The sequence below is a fragment of the Mirounga leonina genome, unplaced genomic scaffold (assembly GCF_011800145.1).
Source record: "Mirounga leonina isolate KUSES-001 unplaced genomic scaffold, KU_Mleo_1.0 Mir_104, whole genome shotgun sequence".
Classification (NCBI taxonomy): Eukaryota; Metazoa; Chordata; class Mammalia; order Carnivora; family Phocidae; genus Mirounga; species Mirounga leonina.
Genome location: NW_023270231.1, coordinates 12561089 through 12581786, shown reverse-complemented (window position 1 = coordinate 12581786; position 20698 = coordinate 12561089). Strand labels below are relative to the sequence as shown.

Sequence of the window (20698 nt, the reverse complement as noted above, 5' to 3'; positions counted from 1 at the left end):
TTATTCTCATTTTACTGAAGCCAGGGTGGGGTAGATTTCCCCAGGCTCCATCAAATGCTTAAATAGGTCCCAATATCACCTTATGCCTTCTTACCCATGTTCCCTAGTACAGAAACCCTGGGTTGATAAGAGATTAAAAAGTCACTAAGATTAAGTTTTCCATTTAAAATTCTTATCTAAGCACATACCAACGCAAGAAGAGCAACATCTTCCGCCTTCTTCTAAGTGCAGAATTTTAAATCCATTTATTCAAAGAACTTTAAAAAATGAGCTTTTAATCATGGTATCATTGGTGTGCAATGTCTTTACAGGAGGACTAATTGTGGAGAAATGGACTTAATGGATGTTTGTAGCCAACTGAAGCTTTAATTTCAATACAATCTCACAAATAAAAAAAAGTGTTATTCATTCTCTTTCAAAAGATAAGGCGAGAACAGCTAAAACAACGATGACAGAAATTGGGGGCATTTGCTGATTGCTCAATCATTCTGGGTAAGAAGCGATTCTTTAAGGGATTTAAAAATACACAATTTTGAGGGTGAGCCTTTGTGGTTAGCATTGTCATGACCTCTAAAAATGATTATTTGCAAACATGACTCATGAAATAGCCTGAAATCGTGTGGTGGGTTTTGGAGGGAAGAAAGCTGTCTGAGAAAAAGTTTCTTAAACCTCTCTTATAATCTGGAGGATGCAGCCCCAGGGGAGCGACCTGGCTGAGAGCCTTGTACAGGACTGCAATTCTGGGGACACAAAACTCCACCTTACAAAGGCAGGCGAGGCTGAGACTAAAAAATCAAAGGAGGCTGCGGAAAAGCTGCAGAGCCTTACTGCCCCTGCCTGGGAGAGCCAAGAATGCCTTATCTGGCCTCCGTGAAAAGATCATTGGGGAGCCAGAATTAGAAAGACTTGCGCTTCATCAAGTCTCTCCTTGTCTGAGCCAGATAAAATATCCTCTGGGAAGGCTTCAGGAAATGCCCTAAGGGAGTGACAGCTGATATTAGCTGAACCGGTGAAAGAGCACAGAGATGGAAATATTTGGCTTTTTTCAACTGTGAACTTAACCCAAGACAATTTACACAGACTTGGGGCAGAGTCTTGCGCTTACAAGGCATGACCACGAGGTGGCCTCAATCGGGATTTGGGTCCCCATCGTCCAGGTTGCAAGTTCTCTTACCTAGTACCTTAGCTGTGGTTAACTTATAAGTAAGAAGGTCAAGTATCCAAAGCTTTAATAAACTTAATAAGGCTTTAGTTTTACAGAGGGAGCTGAATTCGAAAAGGACAGCCTCTCCTTGGATACCTGCACCTTCAAGGATGCTTCCCAATTTGCAAACCACGCCAAGAGCAGGCTTGGAGTGGTCTTAAATAAGATGGAATGCTTGTTTCTTTCTTAATGCACCTTGTAATTTGCACACGTGCCACAGCACTTTATTTATTTTCTTATTAATGGGTTTGAGTGTGTTTAACACCACAAGCCGTAAATTGCAGAGCAGTAGATCAGACTAGGTTCTCTTTATTTTCCTGCCAATTGTCAGAAAGTGATGTGGGGTATACAGAGGTGCCTCTTCTAACTGGCTTCCTCTCTCCCACCCCACCCCACTCCACCCCTTGCCTCCATCCAACAACCAACCCGTTGTCTCCATCTGTCAAGAAAAAATAAAAGACACAGCCTCGTTTCTTATTGGAGAGCTTGCCTATTGAGCAGCTCAGTTATTGAGATTAATAAGCTGCCAGTTTCCAAGGAAGACTACGAAAACTATAAAATTAAAGTGCACTGCAACGTGAAATGCTGCTTGTGGCCAGACGGGATCACTGTGTCAAAAAGGCAAGGTGAAGCTATAAAATAAGGCTGAGCTTGAAAGGCTAACCTAAAGGTCTCATTTATTTCCATGTTGCCTCTGATGAGAATTTAGAGGGGGCATAATGTTTTGCAATATGGAGAAATCAAGCTGCCTATTGATTTGAAAAGTGCTTGAATGCATTTGGTTCACCCAGAATGAATTCTAGTTTTAAACTTCACTTGAAAACATTAAAAAAAAAGAAACACACACACACACACACAAAAACCCAAACAGGTTACCTTGGTTTAATATTCTCAAGATCAAGCTTGTCAGTGATTCTGTCAGAAAATGAATCCTTATGTAGAAAAATCAATCTGAGAACAAGTTTGGAATAGTCTTCGGGCTCAGCATGGTGAGGATGTTTCAACAATCTTGTTGCTTCTCTGTGAAAACCTTATTTACTAAAGGTCTTGTGTCTTGATTCCCAAATACGCACTACCAATGAAGCATCTAGATTAGGCAAAGATTACTTCCTCCTGAAGACAAAAAGTGTGTTTTCTGAAATTCTGATACCAAAATTAGATTTTTCAAATGCTGCTCATCAAGCCCAAGGTGCTCCTTTCTTTAGCAGAGCCCTTACACGACTTCCTGCTGAAAGGAATAATCATGGTACTCTAAGTATGACCAAATGGTCAGCCACGGTACGGCTAGCTGTTTGGCTTTCTCCTATTAATGTGGCAAAGCTCTGTTTGGGAGAGAACAATTCTACAAATCACGGAGCTGAAGAAGTAGCAGGGCTTTATTTCTGCATTGCCAATTTGCTCTCGCATTTTCTAAGATGCAGAGTATCTGTCATCAGCTCACACGGACCCTCTGTTGCCCAGGCCATGGAGCAGCGAGGTCTCAGACTGACCACACTGGTTGCGACCAATCTCAAAGAGCTGCAGAGAAGAGTCCCTTACCTCTTGCCTGGCTGATGATTTTGTCAATGACTAAGTCTATATCCAGTAACAGGCTGGAATCCATCCCATAGATCCTTTCTTGCCTTATGTCATTTACCATGTATTAACTTCACCATTTCCATGGCCTGGCAAATTAATCTGTTGTTTGCCATCAGAATAAGCATAGTTTTGTTTTGTTTTTCTAGTTCCGAAGGCACTATCGTGTGGTGGTTAAGAACATGGCATTTGGAGTCAGACCCGGTTCAAATTCCAGCTCTGTCCCTTACTCATTTACAGATCTGTAGGTAACTTAATTTTCCCAAGCCCTCAGGTTCCCTTTATTTAAGATGGGGATAGTAACATATACCCAACAGAAAAGTTAAGGGGTTAAATGGGATCTTGTATGCAAAAATTAAGTGCCAAGCAAAAAGTATTTGATAAAGAAAAATTGTGATTTACAGGCGTATATGATCATGTAGAGTAACTGCGAAATTGAACAAAATTTCTGGCGAGTTATTTTTAAAAGAGAAAAAAATCAATTGCTGAAAGCTTTGAACACACTAAATATGCTGTTATTTGTAAATGGATGAATTTCCATGTTACATCTATTATTTTGGAATCAAAATATTTAGAATCCAAATAGCTACACTTAAGTCTCACTGCATCATAGATTTGACGAGTCTGAAACGGCACTACTGTTTTCTGCCACAAAACTGGTTCCTTCTTCAGGAAGTGGCATCACTATCCAGCCTAAGTCAAAAAATTGGTCATTGTACTCTCAACTGCCTAAGCCACACAGTATCCATTCCTACTGATTGTACCCTCAAAATACACTTGACATCTATGAATGTTCACCTTCTTGCCAGATGGGTAGGAGAAAGGCAAATATGAGCACTACAGCTACCAGGACCCCAGTGGAAACCAGAGCACCTTCCATCTTAACCATTACAACACTCTTGAAGCTGGACCTCTAGACTTGCTGGACTGTCCACCTTACCCCCAGCCTATTCGCCATATGGCAGCTACCAGAATTCAAAACAAAACAATATTATTTTATTGTTTTATTCTCCCATTTAAAATGCTTCAGTGACTTTTCATTATTCTTGGGCCAGAATCCATAACATTTCACCCAGCCCAATGCTCTGCAGCATGCTGCCCTCGCCTGCCCTTCTAGCTTGCTTTCCTTTCTTGGCATCCTAGTGTTTCTTTCCCCAGCGGGTCATTGTTTTTGCCATCTAGAACATTCTTTAAGTCTAATTAACACTTACTCATCCTTAGCGCTCAGCCTAAATGTCAATTTCTCACGCATCTGACTTCTCTATACCTCACATGGCACATATTACATTTGTCATCGGGGTGGGGGTGGGGGTGGGCACGTGTCTAATCATTTGTTCACGTCTGTCTACATCCAGCCTCGAATCACCACAAGGGCAAAGACTTTGCTCTTCTTCACTGCGGACTCTTCAGTGCCTGGCACATGATAGGTTCTCACAGATATTTCTTGAATGAATAATGGATGACCATTTACAAATCAGCTTGCAAACCTGTTTGTAGTGTGAGGATCTTGATGGTTACAATGAAGGTTTCTGGAACTGAGGATCTGATGGAGATCTTTATGTATTTATTTTCTGTTCCCCTTGTGTCAAAATTTATAAAGATAGAAAAGGCATTACTGAAAAAAAAATTAGAGCTTCTGGTATTTCAGGGAAAAAGTAAAATCAGAGGGAAGTTTGGTCCTGCTTGGGAATTCTCTTTAGTGACCTGCTAGGAGACTAAGAGAGAGAAGCTTGCTTCAGCAAAACACAAAGACGAAGGAAAATTAGTCATCGAACTACTTTGTACTGTTTTAGTCAAGAGAAGCTGACTTCAGAAACTCCCCAAGAAGCTGCTAGCCAGGAAGATCCCTGAATTTGCAGCTCTCAGGAGACAAAGGAATAGAGAGGTGGTATCAACCATGAATTGCCCATGAATTTTGTTCTGAGACCTAAGTAGGCCGACAGAAACATGGTGATGGAGTGATTTTGTGACACACCATGTTGGAGAAAGATAGTACAAACTGCTTGCAATTAGTTCCTCTGTCCTGAGTTTATTTTTCCTTGGATTATGTTATGGTTTATACATGAATGGACTGGTTTTGGTAGTAGAAATTTATATGCATTGGTCTTTTACATGATTAACAGTGGTACAGAACTTTCTTTGTAGGCTTTTTTTGTCTTGTTAAATTCCAAATTCGTACAGTCCTATTTTTGGGCTATGCCTCCTTCATCAGCACCTTTAATTCTACTTGCAACAGGAAAAAAAATGGAAAAAAAGCACAGTCCAGAGAAGATGTAATATGCCTCATTAAGACTGATGGGAACATCAAAAAGCAATGCAGAGAGGCAAAGGTTTGTTCCTCACTGGTCTAAAGAAACACACTGGACTTGGCTTAGAGTCTCTGGGGGTGGTAGAATGCCTGCTCATCACCTTCCGGAGTTATGAAATTCTTCCATCACACCCAGAAGTCTGTATTAGGGAGAGTAGAGGTGGTGAGGCTGTTTGTAAATTTCCACTGCATTTTTGAAATTGATGACTACATCATAATCGGCCTCCACAATGACCTGCCTTCAATGGTTCTCTCTCCTCGATGTAGTTAATCATTCCTTATTTGGTATAAAAACCAAAAGACAACTGACAGAATGGGAGAAGATATTTGCAAATGACATATCAGATAAAGGGCTAGTAACCAAAGTCTATAAAGAACACAACACCCAAAGAACAAATAATCAAATCAAGAAATAGGCAGAAGACATTTTTCCAAAGAAGACATCCAAATGGCCAACAGACACATGAAAAAGTGCTCAACATCGTTCAGCATCAGGGAAATCCAAATCAAAACCTCAATGAGATACCACCTCGCACCAGTCAGAATGGCTAAAATTAACAAGTCAGAAAACCACAGATGTTGGCGAGGATGTGGAGAAAGGGGAACACTCCTACACTGTTGGTGGGAATGCAAGCTGGTGCAGCCACTCTGGAAAACAGTGTGGAGGTTCCTCAAAAAGTTGAAAATAGAGCTACCCTATGACCCAGCAATTGCACTCCTGGGTATTTATCCCAAAGATACAAATGTAGGGATCTGAAGGGTACGTGCACCCCGATGTTTATAGCAGCAATGTCCCCAATAGCCAAACTATGGAAAGAGCCAAGATGCCCACCAACAGACGAATGGATAAAGAAGATGTGGTATATATATATACACAGTGGAATATCATGCAGCCATCAGAAAAACCCAAAATCTTGCCATTTGCAATGATGTGGATGGAACTAGAGGATATTATGCTAAGCGAAATAAGTCAGAGAAAGACAAGTATCATATGATCTCACTGATATGAGGAATTCTCTTAATCTCAGGAAACAAACTGAGGGTTGCTGGAGTGGTGGGGGGTAGGAGGGATGGGGTGGCTGGGTGATAGACTTCGGGGAGGGTATGTGCTATGGTGAGCGCTGTGAATTGTGTAAGACTGATGAATCACAGACCTGTACCTCTGAAACAAATAATACATTATATGTTAAAAAAAAAAAAAAGATAGTAGGAAGGGAAAAATGAAGGGGGGGAATTGGAGGGGGAGATGAACCATGAGAGACTATGGACTCTGAGAAACAAACTGAGGGTTCTAGAGGGGAGGGGGGTGGGGGGATGGGTTAGCCCGGTGATGGGTATTAAGGAGAGCACGTATTGCATGGAGCACTGGGTGTTATACACAAACAATGAATTATGGAACACTACATCAAAAACTAATGATGCAATGTATGGTGACTAACAGAATAAAATAAAATTAATAAAAAAATGGGTTCCCCTCCCAAAAAAATAAGAATGGGAATCCCAGTATGGCATCATGCCCCTAAAAGAAGAGCTTCAGACCTATACTTTCTCTTGTGGGTAAGAAAAGGATCCGATGAAACTCACAATGTTTCAGCATTTGAATAAGTGAATTTGTTCAGTTCTACAGTTTCCAATACTATATTGAAAAAATAGATTATGGGAACAAATAATATGCCATAATCTTTGATGTCTTTCTACTTACCTATAGGCAAATTCTTATCATCCTTCTAAAATCCAGCTCAAACAGACCCTCAGCTGTGAAATGTTTCCTGCTCATCCTGGGAGAGTTAATCACTTCATCCACTGTGCAGTCACCTTACACTTCCCTTACTGTATACACTGCACTATCCTTTTGTTTATGTACCTATCTCTTCCTCTAGGTTGTGTGAGCTTTAAGGGCAAGATTTATGTGTTACTCATTATCTTCCTGGCACCTAACATAGCACTTGGTATACACGAGGGACTCAGTAAATATTTGCTAAGAGACTGAATGAATATTTTTGAAAGAAACACAAAGCCCAACAATTCTATTAATTACTGCTGAAGTTTTCATACATGAGACCAGATGCACATCCAAGTTATACGTATTCATGAATTCCATGAATGGAGTTTCAAGTATCTGCTGACTTGCGCACTCTATGTTTGACTTCTGGTGGTAACACAATCCCAAGGGCCTTACATTCTCTAATTTTTGGCCCTTGAATGCACTGATCAAAGAACATCCAGATGTTGCCCTTGCTTGTTTTTTCCTTCTGACTGACTTCAACATTTTGGCAATCCTATCTACTCTTCAAGCCCTGTATTTAACTTGCCTTCTCCAAAAGCACCACTGAGAAGCCCTACTCCTTGGAGAAATGACAAATATCCAAATGGTCTGCAGAAGGACTCTACAGATCAGATACAAATTCTAGGAAAGCTTACTTCAGAAAACCAGGAAGGTGACAGGCTTGGCTTTGCTGGTCCTCTCTACCATATCCTTGTCAAGATGACACTTGACTACAGATGGTTTTATAAAGTAAATCTCCTGGAAAGCCAGTTATTTTCCTCAGGAGCTGGGAGAGAGGGGACAGTTCATGAAGCGTATGCATTCTAATCACCAAGGGGAGAATCTTTGTGAGGAGCAAACACTCTGATGGAGTTTGCCCTGTAAAAATAACAATTAGGGCAATAAATGTAGTTTTATAGTTACTCACTCATCGGACATCTTGCCACCTTATTTTGTGTGTGGAAACCACTAGAGTTCCATCCAATGGGGCTCAAAATGTCCCCTGAAGCACTAGACCTCTTGCAAGTTACTTTGTCCCTCGACATCTGGATTGTCCATCTTTAAAATGGTGGGAATAATGGTTCCTTCCTACCTCACTGTATTTCTTTCAGGCTCGCATGAGATAATGCATGTAAAGAATGAATTCCAGGCATATACAAAGTGCACAGTAAAAACTGATGATTAATGGTCCTCTTCCTTCCGTCCTTCCCTCCTCTTTCTACAAGAGCTACTACATTTCTCTTTCCCTTTCTCCTCATCCTTTTCCTTCTTCCATCTAGTCCACTCTATGTAGCCTTGATGGCCAGAAACTCTTTTTCAAACAATAGTCTGTTAATGTAAAAAGAAGCTAATGCCCACCAAACTCTATGGCAGAAGGAGGAAAAAGAGAAAGTTTTATTCAGCCTTAAAGATCACCATCAACTATGAAATATCTCGAATCCAGCCTCATGGACCAGTCTGCTTTCAGCCTGGAAACTTCCCAGCAAAGCTGTTTATTAACAGGTTACTATATCAGTACAGATGTTTCAATATATCTATTATATATAATATATGCATATAGGTTTTACTGACTTTACATATTTTAAGCCTCAGAGATTAAGACTATAGGCATGGTTAAAAATAACCTATAATCATCAGAGAACAAATTTTATTAAAGTTTAGAATGACCACAGTGACAATGGTGCACAGGTTATTCAAGATCTTATTAAAAAAAAAAAAAAACACAAAAAAATACTATAGTAAGAAACAACATAAATGCTATGGCTTGCGTAGTCACTTCCAGGTGCATGCAGAAAATTCTCTGGCCATTGCCAGAAAGATGACAGATTCCTTTCATCTTTCTTCAAACCTAACTTATTAAAGTTTAAAAACTTCAGTGAGAAATTTTTGAAGGGTCAAAGTGAATTATCCCTTTCTCTGTCTTCCCTTCATGGTTATTTTGGACAAGGAAACAATAATAATTGGAACACCCAAAGCATGAAAGGGTCTGGGGTTGGAGCACAAGGCCATTCCCCATCCAGCAGCACCCCACAGCCTTCACGGTCATTCAGCCCCAGCCCGCAGCACTGCAACCCACGGCCTTTCTTGCCGGGCATGAAGGTGAGCATGGTCTTGGAGGACCAGACGCAAAGGTAAGAAAGGGACAGAAGCGAAGGCAAAACAATACAAGGCCAGACCTGGAGATCACTTTGAAACTCTTCACTCCAACCTAAGTGCTGCCCCTTTTTCTTGTTTGTTTTTGTACATTCTTGTTTGCCCCTCAGGCATCAAGCTGTTATGTGTACAGGAGGGATTAAAGCGAGACGGTATGTTGAATGAAATATAAATTAAAATTATACTTCTGTCAGTCTGGAATCAGGGATTGTTTCTCAAGGTCTCCCCAAACACTTAATTTCAAATGAGTCTTCATTTATTACTTCAGGAAAGGCCAAATGCATAATTTATCAGCAGCTTTCAGTCAATATACCCTTATAAGCATGTTTCCCATGAGTCTTTGAGTAAAAATATGTTATGCTAATTCTATTAGTTGGGTACACAAGAACTGTCTAAGAGAGTAAACAAGCATTAAAAGGAGACACATGTGAACAAAGAAATACCTATCAACCTACCATCCAGGGTCAAATTACCAGGGGAACAACAAGGAGGTGATAAACTTGGCCCGTTATTTACACCAAGACTGTCTCCCCGACAGGAACCCTGAGCCACCCGGTGGCTCCATGTGGGTGGCTCTGGTAGGGCAACGGGCAAAACAGATGATGGGCACTTACCGGGTCTCCAGTGGCACGTTGCTGTTAAGCACCCAGCTGTCCTGAAGCTGAACAGACTCCGGCGTGGTGGCCAGGTCATTGGGCGCGGGAGCTGGGGCGTGGATCTGGCTCCGCCGGTTGGTCAGTGAGTTCCTGTTGAGGGAGTTGGCAGACGAGTGGTGATGGGACAGAGTGTGGTTGTGAGGGGGAGGCAGAGGGGGCCTCAGAGTCGACTGGCTGTGGTGGTTTGGAGGACCTGGAAAGAGAGGAAGGAGAAACAGCCATCAGAGGCTGCAGAATCTAGCCGCCAAGGCTCTGCAAACCTGCAGAGCAGAGCCTAGAACCCACACCTCTATGTGGGTTAATAGCTGAAAATCACAGACTAGACACATAGATAGGACTGCAGATGCCGAATTCCAGGGTTGGTCACTCATAAATAACATGGTTTGATTTGCCTTTTTCTGTAGGCCTTGAAGGAAGGAGAAACTAGGTTAGTAAAACCAGACCGGTCAGGGCTGGTCATTGTCATTACAAGTCCCTATACCGTTTCCTGGTAAGCCAGCACACTGCAGACATTCTTTACAAATACTTCCCGTTCGTTCGTTCGTTCCTTTCTTTCTCTCTCTCTCTCTCTCTCCCCCCCTTCCTTCCTTCCTTATTTCTTTATTTCTTTTTTTTTTTTTAAAGATTTTTAATTTATTTATTTGACAGAGAGAGACATAGCAAGAGTAGGAAGACAAGCAGGGGGAGTGGGAGAGGGAGAAGCAGGCTTCCCGTGGAGCAGGAAGCCCGATGTGGGACTCGATCCCAGGACCCCAGGATCATGACCTGAGCCGAAGGCAGACGCTTAATGACTGAGCCACCCAGGCGCCCCTCTTATTTCTTTATTTCTTAAGATTTTATTTATTTGAGAGAGAGAGAGAGAGAGAAAAGGGGCAGAGAGGGAGGGAGAGGGACAAGCAAACTCTGCATTAAGTGTGAGCCTGACATGGGGCTCGATCTCATGACCCTGAGATCATGACATGAGCCAAAATCAAGAGTCAGACACTCAACTGACAGAGCCACCCAGGTGCCCCAAGTATTTCCTCCTTCTAAAGATAACAAAAATATGGTACCCTCTAAGGCAGAGAGTAGCATATTTAAATACCTGTGGGGGCCAGGCAGGAAAGTGAAGTCGGCCAGTTGTGGACTGAGGTGATCTGGAAAGGGCAGGAAGCAGTCCTCCCTCAGATCCGAGCCCATGTGGCCATGTGGGGCTGAGGGGCCAAGAAAGCCAGATCTTCTAGTTTTTTAAGGAAAGCTGAAGATCTGGACTTTTAGATAAAATTTCCTGTGTTTTGAAGATGTTGCCAATTAATTTTAAAAAAGTGTATGTGTTTTGTGCATATATATATATACATACATATATATATATATATACACACACACAAAATATACATATATATACATTTAAATAAGACTTAAGAAAATACTTGTGAGCCTGCTCAGACATCAGGACTGATGTTTTCAAACCATGACCCTTACTCCAAATTGCATCCTGTTTTCTTCTCTTGAAATACTTTCTCCTTGCAGGAAAAATGCACAAAGGAGAACTATACCTCTGCATGTGTCCCCTTGTAAATATGACCACAGATGACAACTCCACACAGGGTTTTCCTAGCAACCCATTCTCAGCCTACAAAATGAAATATTTTAAGCATAATGAAAATGAAAGTCGTTCACTATGCAATGTAAGCCTATAATTTGGTTTTAATGGCTGCTGAAACATGACTTTTAATTTGTGTCCTTTTTTGAAGCCTCTAGTTGAGGTTGGCAGCTCACCAGGTGACTGCCAAGCCTTGTCATTTTGGCCTCTGCCAACTTTTAAAATCCTCAGCCCCTGCTGTCCTGGCTTTGAGAAGTTGGCTCACATCATTTAAACAAGCAACTTGACACACATTTCAACTACTTGTCTCCTCATGTGGTCGGGCTACATCTCCAAAAGGTGTAATCTACATTCCGTGGCTCCTGGGAAACCTGCAGAAATGTTCTAAAAGAAAGACAACATGTCAAGAAGATACTCGGTTTGGAGAGCATCATGACCAAGGAAAACAAGAAGGCAAAATAACAGAGGAAAGTGGTTCCTTGAAGTTTGTGTCCCTGGACTGAAATTACTTGGGGGGATTTATTCATTCATTTATTTATTTTTTGGGTCTTCAGAGAAAGACAACTAAAATGAAATCCCAGTGGGAAATGCCACTGAACAGTTGTACAGATTCACGTCCTCCAAATGAACCTGCAATTCGTATTTTACATTATGCACCAGTGACATTTTAAATATATCTTTGAGGGAGTTTCAGAGCTGAAGCAGGCTATTACATTTCCTGGCATTGTTGTCTGTCTAGTAATGTATTATTATACAGTTATTCAGCATTTGTCTGTCTTGTATTAGTGGGAAGAAGTGAGAAGAGGGGGTGAAATAATGATGTAATCATGGTCCTTCTGAGATGTTAGCCAAGCCCCTCACACAGGGTTAATGAATTCTCATGCCTTCCTTTCCTTTCTCTCAACTCCCGTCCAAATGGTGTCATTATTCTCCATTAGTTAGGTAATCTTGAGACTTGCCTCAGGAAGCTGAGATGAGTAAGTGTACAAGTGAGAACCCACCTTCCTCAGCCCCAAGCCCTCACTTTCCATCTCCCTCAGCCCCCGGCCCCCGCCTCCAGCACTCCAGACTCTCCCAAAGTACAAAGAGGCCATGGGAGGTATTTAATTTCACTAAATGAGATACCAGAACCCTCCTGCTTCCTGTCTATTCATCCCAAGCTAAGGTTTCTTTGCCTACTCCAACTTGTGTGGCCCTTCCTTGCCCATCTGTGTTCTGTGTGGGTGGAATGCCTGTGGTTTCCCTTTTGTTGATGATATCCAGGGGTGGTGCTGAGGGGGAAATGGAACCATGGACCCAGGTGCTATGTGGCGTGGTCCAAATAAAGTGGACGGTGAGCTTTTCAGTTAGCTGGAAGAGATATCAAGCTGCTAAAGAGAAGGCCTGGAGCTTCATGGAGGAGATGAAAGAAGACGTAATTCTCTGCTCACCCTGCCCTCCTATAAAAAGCATGTTATTTCACTGCAAATAAATCACATTATTGATAGCAACAACAACAACAACTATCCAGCACCCTCAGTATTAGAAGATATTTTCCTCACTACTGTTGCTCATTTCCACTGTGATGCGGATATTTGCTCATTTATCTATCCATCTAACGATCACATGTTTCAACTAGGTGCGAGAACTAGAAAAGACAATCCGAATACAGAGTGGTAAAAGCTACCACTGGGGTGTGTACAGAGAGGCAGGGGAGCATCTGGGGGGCACTCAGCCAGTGGTTAGGAGATACAAATCTAAAGAACTGGGTTCAAGGATTGGGTCTGCCCCTTTTGAGTCATGTGAACGTGGGCCTACAACTCTATTTGTGTAATCCTCTGAGTACTCATCCACCACTGGTGACAACAACACTAAGTACCCGTGTATCAACATGGAAGATGGCGGGAAGAGGAATGGGGAGTGTTAAGCACGCCACCCGAGGCTGGCAAGTTCCCCAACCACGTGCATGGAACATTGCTTGCTTCTTTCAGGAATAAAAGCATGAATAAGACATTAACTACGGCTCTCAAGGAGCCCAGATTTGAGTACAGGACGTAAACCCAGACTTCAGCCATCTAGGGCAGAAGTCACAAACTAGCAGCCCCCAAACTGGATTTGACCAAAAATTCAGAGTCCAGATTTTATAGAGTGTTCCAGATCACTGACTTCTCTTGAGAACAAAAACAGAACAACAATACTGAATCTATTCCCTCATGGCAACAATTGGATATAGCTGAATGCCTTTGGGTGGTTTTCTGGTTTGCCATCAACCCTAACAATCCCTGTTATTTTAATCTGGCCGGATGTATGCATTTATGTTACCGCTGGTAGGCATTTATGTTTTTGACCGCTGGTTTCCTCCGTGGTACCTTAGTATTCTGGGTGGGTAACATATTTCTAATATAACAACACCTCTGTTATGACTAATGGTCTCAAGCACTTCTTGTGTTTATCGGGTTTCATTATAGTCATCCAATGAGCTAGCTGGATGTGATGGTTTTCCATTTCAAAAAATGCAAACAATGGCTAGCAACATGCCTTACTGCTTTTCATGAAGCCAAATTACATGAAAAAGCCCTTCTGAAAGGCAACTCATGTCTTCAATAGATGCTGAAACAGAAATGATTAACAGCTTAGCTTGATGAAGGAAACTTCACGTCCACTCAGAGTTCCACACATTTATTGGGTTTAATTAATGTGCATATTAATGGCTCTTCTATTGCATAAATATGAAATCACATAATAATGCAATTGAGCCACGATAACTATGTAACATAAATGCTTACACACTATCAACTTAATAAGTATGCTATTAGCAGGCAAAAGGCAACTGCCATTACAATCGCAGTGTTAACCTATTATCTTGTACCAGATTTATCTGAAGTTGAGAACCTAGAATTTATTTTTAGGTACCTTGTGGCTTTTTCGTCCAAGGAAGGAGGAATGGCACACTGGTCCTCTGTTAAAAGCTAGGGCAGGACAGGTAGGACTCCTAGCAAGGATAAGCGAATTTAGAGAGGAGGTGCTTCCTGTATGTTTAAAAACTAAGTTCTTGAATGAGTGCTTGATTTGTCCTGTTTGCCCCAAAAGATTATGCTTAAGATTTGCTCTTGCCAGAATTTTGGTCCTGACAGGGATGCCATTCCTATATTCTGTCCTTCCTAAATGCCAATTGTTTGACAGTGAAGTCATAAGAAAAATAAAGTAGTACATCTTCGTTGGGTAACAGCATCAGCTCTAACAAAGTTAGACCCAGAGACTGCAAAATTCTGGAGTATCAGCTCCTGTGGGGACTAGACCAGCACAGCTCAAACAGCATGTGGAAACAACCAACGCTCACACTGTCAATAAAGGAAGAATTTTCTTTGGAGCTCAGGAAGTAAATTCTTAATAATTGGCTATTGTTGTTGCACTCTTCCTAAATAAACAGGTGGGGGAGGCATTTAGGGTAGGTCTACCCTTGCCAAGAAAGGGTGGGTGTGTAGGAGAGTAGGAGGGCAGGGATAGACTAAGATAGCTTTGTCTTGCTCTATAGTCCACACTAGTTTTTCCTAGTGATTAAAAATGATAAAATGTATGAAAGACAAAAAATATAAGTAGAGGCCTGCCTAACGGCTAATAATTCACTCATTCTTGGAGATGGCATGCCAACTGCTGGTCTTAAAAATTTTAACCCTTCAGACCCTGAGATGATGAATTAAGCACAAACTCTGCCTCCTTCTACTGAACCATGTCTTTGGAGCAAGTTACATCTTGACAGCAATTTGAAGATACTATAAGTGAAGCGGGTATTGGCAGACATTTTGGAGTCTCTGGTTGGTGAAAACTGTTTAGATCTGACCTCACATGAGAGGCTGAGGGAATCAGAGGTGAGGACTTTCAAGAATAACAGCCTCTAGTTAGAAGGAGGAGTCTATTGCTGATGTCCAGGCTCGCGGTTGGCTTTGAACCCCTGTGTGGCCACTGCCACTGTCACTTACTAACTAACAGTGTGACCCCTGAAAAATAGTTGTTTTTTTTTTTTTTTCTGAGTCTGTTTCTTCATCTGTAAAATGGGTAGAGTCATTTTATTTTTCTCATATGGTTGTTAGGAGCATCAAACAAGAATACATCTTTAAAGAGCCTACCACGATTCTTGGCACATATTAAGTATTAATAAATGTTATTATTATATATTATGTGTTATAATAAATAATACTGATAACAGTAATAACAGTAATAGCAACCATGGCTCTGGGGAAAATGATGAATACCTTTTGGGGAACTCGAGTTTTCCTAGCTCTTGTGAGTGGGAGCTTTTGGAGGGTGATATCAAATCCACATAGAAAGGCACAATCACCAACCTCAGACCCCCTCAAGCTTCAAATGCTGTCTGCAGAAGGACCTCTGACTAAGTGACATGGCTCAGACATTACTACGGGCAGTCTCAAGAGCATCTCTCTCAGAGCTTGTGGAAATGGAATGTGGGATTCAGAAGTGTTCATTTCCATAAACAAAACAATTGATCTTAAGGACCATGAAATAATACCGACAAGAGTGCTAGGAGCTGGGATGCCCAGGTGGTTCAGTCAGTTAAGTGCTGCCTTCGGCTCAGGTCATGATCCCGGGGTCCTGGGATCGAACCCCGCATCGGGCTCCCTGCTCAGTGAGAAGCCTGCTTCTCCCTCTCCCATTCCCCCTGCTTGTGCATGCTCTCTCTCTCTCTCTGACAAATAAGTAAATAAAAATCTTAAAAAGAGAGAGACTGCTAACAATTAAGCTGTGTGTGTCTGGTCCTGTGTGAAGTGCTGTCCATAAATTATCTCAATGTATTATCGCTCACTTTTATGGGACAGGTTCTCTTAACATCCCCATTCTACAGATCCAGCCAGTGAGGCACAGAGAGGTTAAGTAAAGCCCTCAAGGTCAGAGAGCTTAGTAAGTGGCATGGCTGCTTTTTGATCCCAGGGTTTCTTCCCATTCTGCCATATGCCAAAGAACACGGGGTCCCAGGGGGCACTCACACAGAGGAGAAGCAAGACCCCTGCCCTGCTTTATACTTACCCCGGCAAATACAGAGGAAAATGGCCTTAACTCATTTTGGTGCACATTTGCTTAAATGGCAGAATGAAATCTTGTGAGAAATTGGAGGGAATCGCCCACCTCACAGCTCTGCACCTCACGATGCTGCTTGAATCAGGAGAAATAGGCCAGAACAGCCAAACTGCAGTGCAATCTCTTCCCTGTGCCTTCCCAAAAGGCCCTTCTCTAACTTCCTCCTCCGTGCTGCATCCCTGGCTCCCGTAACCAGTGGCATGAGGGATAAGCAGCAATTAGGTCTGTTGGAGGCAGAAACAAGGGCACACTAGGTCCCAGCTCATCCTTCCTGCTCTGACTGAGGGTGCTTTGCCAACAGCCTGGGGGTGGAGGGGTTTGGGGGGAGTCCAGTTCCAGCCTCCTCCCATGTTTAAAAAGAGATGGAAAGAGATTTACTTGTCTCTAAGTGTCAGACACATGGACATTCAGCTTGCTCCCTCCTTCCCTGTCGTAGCATCTACTGAGTGATTTGTCCTCTAAAGAGCAGACTTTTATTTTTTTGGTGCTGACCCCCGTGTGGTGCTACTGGCTTTGCAGGGCCGTGAGCGATCTGCAGTGTTTCTCAGATATGGCCACCCTATCTGAGCAAGCTGCAAGCCCTGCTGCACATTCCAGAATGGAGGAGAAAAAAAGAAGGAAGGATGGAGGAATGAGCCAAGTTACGACCTCCTTCTTATCTCCTGCGGTGGGGCGACCGCTCTGACCAGTGCCTCTGGGTTGGGAGTGCACGGTCCTGGATTTGGGGGGGCTGCCCTTGATGGAAAGGCCCCCTTCAGCCTGAGCAGAGCAGCAGAGAAGGCAAGGGCTGTGCTCACTTGTAAGGAATGATTTGTAGTTCTCTTGCTTACACAAAATATATGACCTCAGAGAAAAAGCATTCTGAGCGCATTCACAATGACACATGGATCAACACTGCACAGCAGAAGCATGGGAATTGCGGTCACAAAGAGCAATCATTTGCAGGCTTAGAAACCAAAGTTTTGTCAGCTCTACCTGCATTCATAAAAAAAATAGGGTTTAGGGGGACACCTCAGATCATCAAAGAACAACTGTTCCCGTTTAATAAGCACCAGCTGCATGTTAAGCCCTCTGAATAGTTCACCTTATTTAAGCTTCTAATAACCTTTGAAGTAGATATTGTTCTCCATTATAAAGATGAAGAAAATGAGGTGCAGGACATGAAGAGATAGGAGTTTCTCTCCTTACACGTTGTATTTAACTGTAATGCAGCTGGGCCCCTCCCGAGTGCACACTGGGCGCATCTTTTTCATCACCCTTGGCACATGGTTTTATATCATTTTTGGATTCTCCTGTGTCTCCTGCTAGACTGTGAGCTCCTTTGGCACAAGAGACCATCTCTCTTGTTTTTATATCCCCAGCACAAAGCTATCCCTAGCACAGAAGTAGTGCTGAATGAATGAGGGGAGGAGCACATCATGTCTGGGGCAGGGGCAGTGGGGGGGGGTTGTGTTGGGAGAACCTCAGCAGAGGGGGATCAGAGCAGACTTCTGCCTCTGTGCTTTGAGCATTTCCCAATCGCCAGAATCTGATGGGCCTTTCCCTCAATTGCTTGAATTCTTATTACCCTCACAGGTCCTTCAACAGGGAGACAGTTGGACCCAGGGAGAAGGTGACTTTGTTTCCCTTTGTTTTTATTTGTTTGTTTTTTCTTGGTTCTGCCTGACTACCTAGTCTCTCTTTTAAACAACAGATTTACTGACATATAATGACATTCAGCTTTTAAAAGTGTACATTTCAGTGTTTTTTTTTTTTTTTTTTTTACTATATTCACCGAGATGTGCAACCATCACCACTGTCTGATTTTAGAGCATTTCCATAACCCCCCATAGGAAACCTCATACCGATGAGCAGTCACTCCCCAGCTCCTTACCCCTCTGGCAAACGACAATCTACTTTCGGTTTCTATGGATTTGCCTATTCTGGGCATTTCATATAAATGGTGATTCCCTCTGTTTTTTATAACCACGATGTCTGTTGCAGAGCCTCGCTGGAACCAATCAAATTTAGATCTCAGATGGGGCACACTTCATACTACTTAAAAATATCTTTCCCTGGCAACCTGAAGCTGGTGTTCACGGGAGCTTTTTGGCTGGGACCCCACTGCTGTTGATATTTTTCAGACGGAGATTGTTAGGTATGGCCATTTGAGAGCCAATTGTATACTTGAGGGTCTGAGGGGGATCCTGGAATTTGTTCCAGTACCTCGAGCATGGCTGTAATCACAGCAGAGAGCCATTCCTGTTCAACTAAAGAACAAACACACACAGATGGGACTCTGGGGGGGAGGAAAAACAAGGGAGGGAACTCCTGAATTGGGTGCCCAACCAGCAGCAACACTTGAATCACAACCTGAATAGCACTTGTAGGTTTGGGACCCTCCTGCCCCAACTGGGCAGGTTCTCACACGATGGGTCAGAAAGGGATTTTCATCATACGTGCCGCATCATTTTACCATACCCCCATACTCATTCTTTGCATTCTTAAATCATCTAGAAAGTATCACTTGAGATCAATGTCAACTCCATTAGCTACTTTCCAAGTGACAAAGACAAAAAAAAAAAAAAAAAGACCACTTGAAATACTTGAGAGGAACCCTTCTAAAGAGAAGATTTTATTGCAAAGTTATGTCTGAGCAGTGCCTATCTGAGCATTTCAATAAATCTACATTACCCTAGGTATTTTGGCATCCTCTGGGAGAGGAAAGCCTATCAGTAGAAAGTAATGATTTTGGGTTTTCAATTGCCCTAAGGATCTTGACAATGCTATTAAGACCCATGCTCTCCCGGTCGAGAAGTTTAGGAGTGAAATTATTAATATGCCCAGACGTTATGTTGATTGTTGTGCTGTAGCAGAAAATACTCTCTCTGTTATTTGAGCTGCATTATCACTTTCCCAAGCAGAGAATTGCATCAAAAATTTAAACTCCTCTCATTCCAGCTCATCGCCTAGCTTTTCAAGGTCTTATTATAAAATAGTCTGGGCAAAATTTGGGTATTTCCCTACCCATGAAAGATAATATGTTTTTCACAGCCCAGACTTTTTTTTTTTTTTTTGAAAAATAAAAATCACATGTGCAATTTCCTTCTATCAAGATGCCATTCTTTAGCTCTTTAACAAGGTTTTTGTTGGGGTGTATTTCATTCTTTATTTTTTTCCCCTTTGGATGGTCACAATGTTTTCCCCTGAACACAGGTAGGAGATCAAAACAAAGATAAAATATGATGTTGATTTTAGGTTGAGTATCTGATGAACAGAACGAGGGAGACAAGCTCTGATCTACACCATTCATTAACACCGAGAATGACTGAAGCATACCAGTTAAATGGCAAGGACGGAATAAAGGTTCCTGGAGCATTTTCACTACAAAGCTCAGCAGAATTACTTACTATCTGGGTGACCTTTTCCCCAAATCTCTCACGGTACATGCCTTATAAGACAAGGGAACAAAAGTTTCTCCATACTATATAAACAGAAGTCAGCTGAGTGTCAGACCTTGAACTGCATCTGGTTTCATGTCAAGTGACAGCTGATGTAATGAGACATACAGGGCATATTGCTGGAGATCTTTTCAGGATACTCTTTCTGCCTTCAAAATACACACACACACACACACACACAAGTAATTACTCAAGAAAATTATCTGAGAGCTTCCTGAAGAAACATACCCCGCCCAGGGTTCCATGGTGCATGCATTGTCAGAAAGAGGGCCCTCTGGGTTTTATTTGTAACTGTTCAGAAGTTTCTTTCAAAGGTGTCTTGAAGTTGCTTTGCATTTCCCAACTGAAGTGGATGAGACAGTGTTTATGGCCATTTCCATCACGTAGCATGGATGATAAGCAACAATACCCAGAGCAGGGCCGAGCAGAGACAGATGAGGAAGTCTACCACCCACCCCATCCAAGAGGCCCAGGATGCAAATAACTTTCAGAAAAAACTGGGACCAGTGGGGGGCCAGCGTGCTCTGCAGATCTCAATTCTGTGGAGGAAGAGGACACAAGAGCAGCGGAATCAGTGTTTCCCACTGCCCCCCTGCCCGAAACAAGGGTTTTTTTCCTAGCCACGGCTCAGAATGCCATTTTCAGGGTTTCCTCGGTCTTTTTGACACTGACCTCTCCAGTTGTGCCTGAAGGACTTCTGGAGTTAGACGATCAGAGTTACTGAGCACTTAGCCTTTCTGTGTGTCTCTGTTTCCCCCTCCAAAAAAGGTGGTGATTACCGTTCCTACTTGGTAAGGAGTTAAATGAGATAAGACATTTTAAGTAAAGGTGTTTAGAAGATGCATGACAGGTAGGAAGGACTTAAGAAATGTCAGGATTTATTTATCTTTGCCTGAACAGGCTAATTCTTTCTTGAGGTTGTGGAGGAAGGAATGAAATAG

At 42.4% G+C, this 20698-nt stretch overlaps 1 protein-coding gene across 2 annotated transcripts in view; it reads right to left on the bottom strand.

Annotated features, from left to right (window-relative positions):
* TENM2 (teneurin transmembrane protein 2) overlaps positions 1-20698 on the bottom strand; it is a 923830-nt gene that overhangs the window by 282226 nt on the left and 620906 nt on the right. For both annotated transcript variants that reach the window (XM_035013873.1, XM_035013878.1), the window contains one exon: positions 9621-9855. In XM_035013873.1, coding sequence (XP_034869764.1) covers positions 9621-9855 — 235 coding nt within the window. The remainder of the gene's footprint in view (positions 1-9620; positions 9856-20698) is intronic.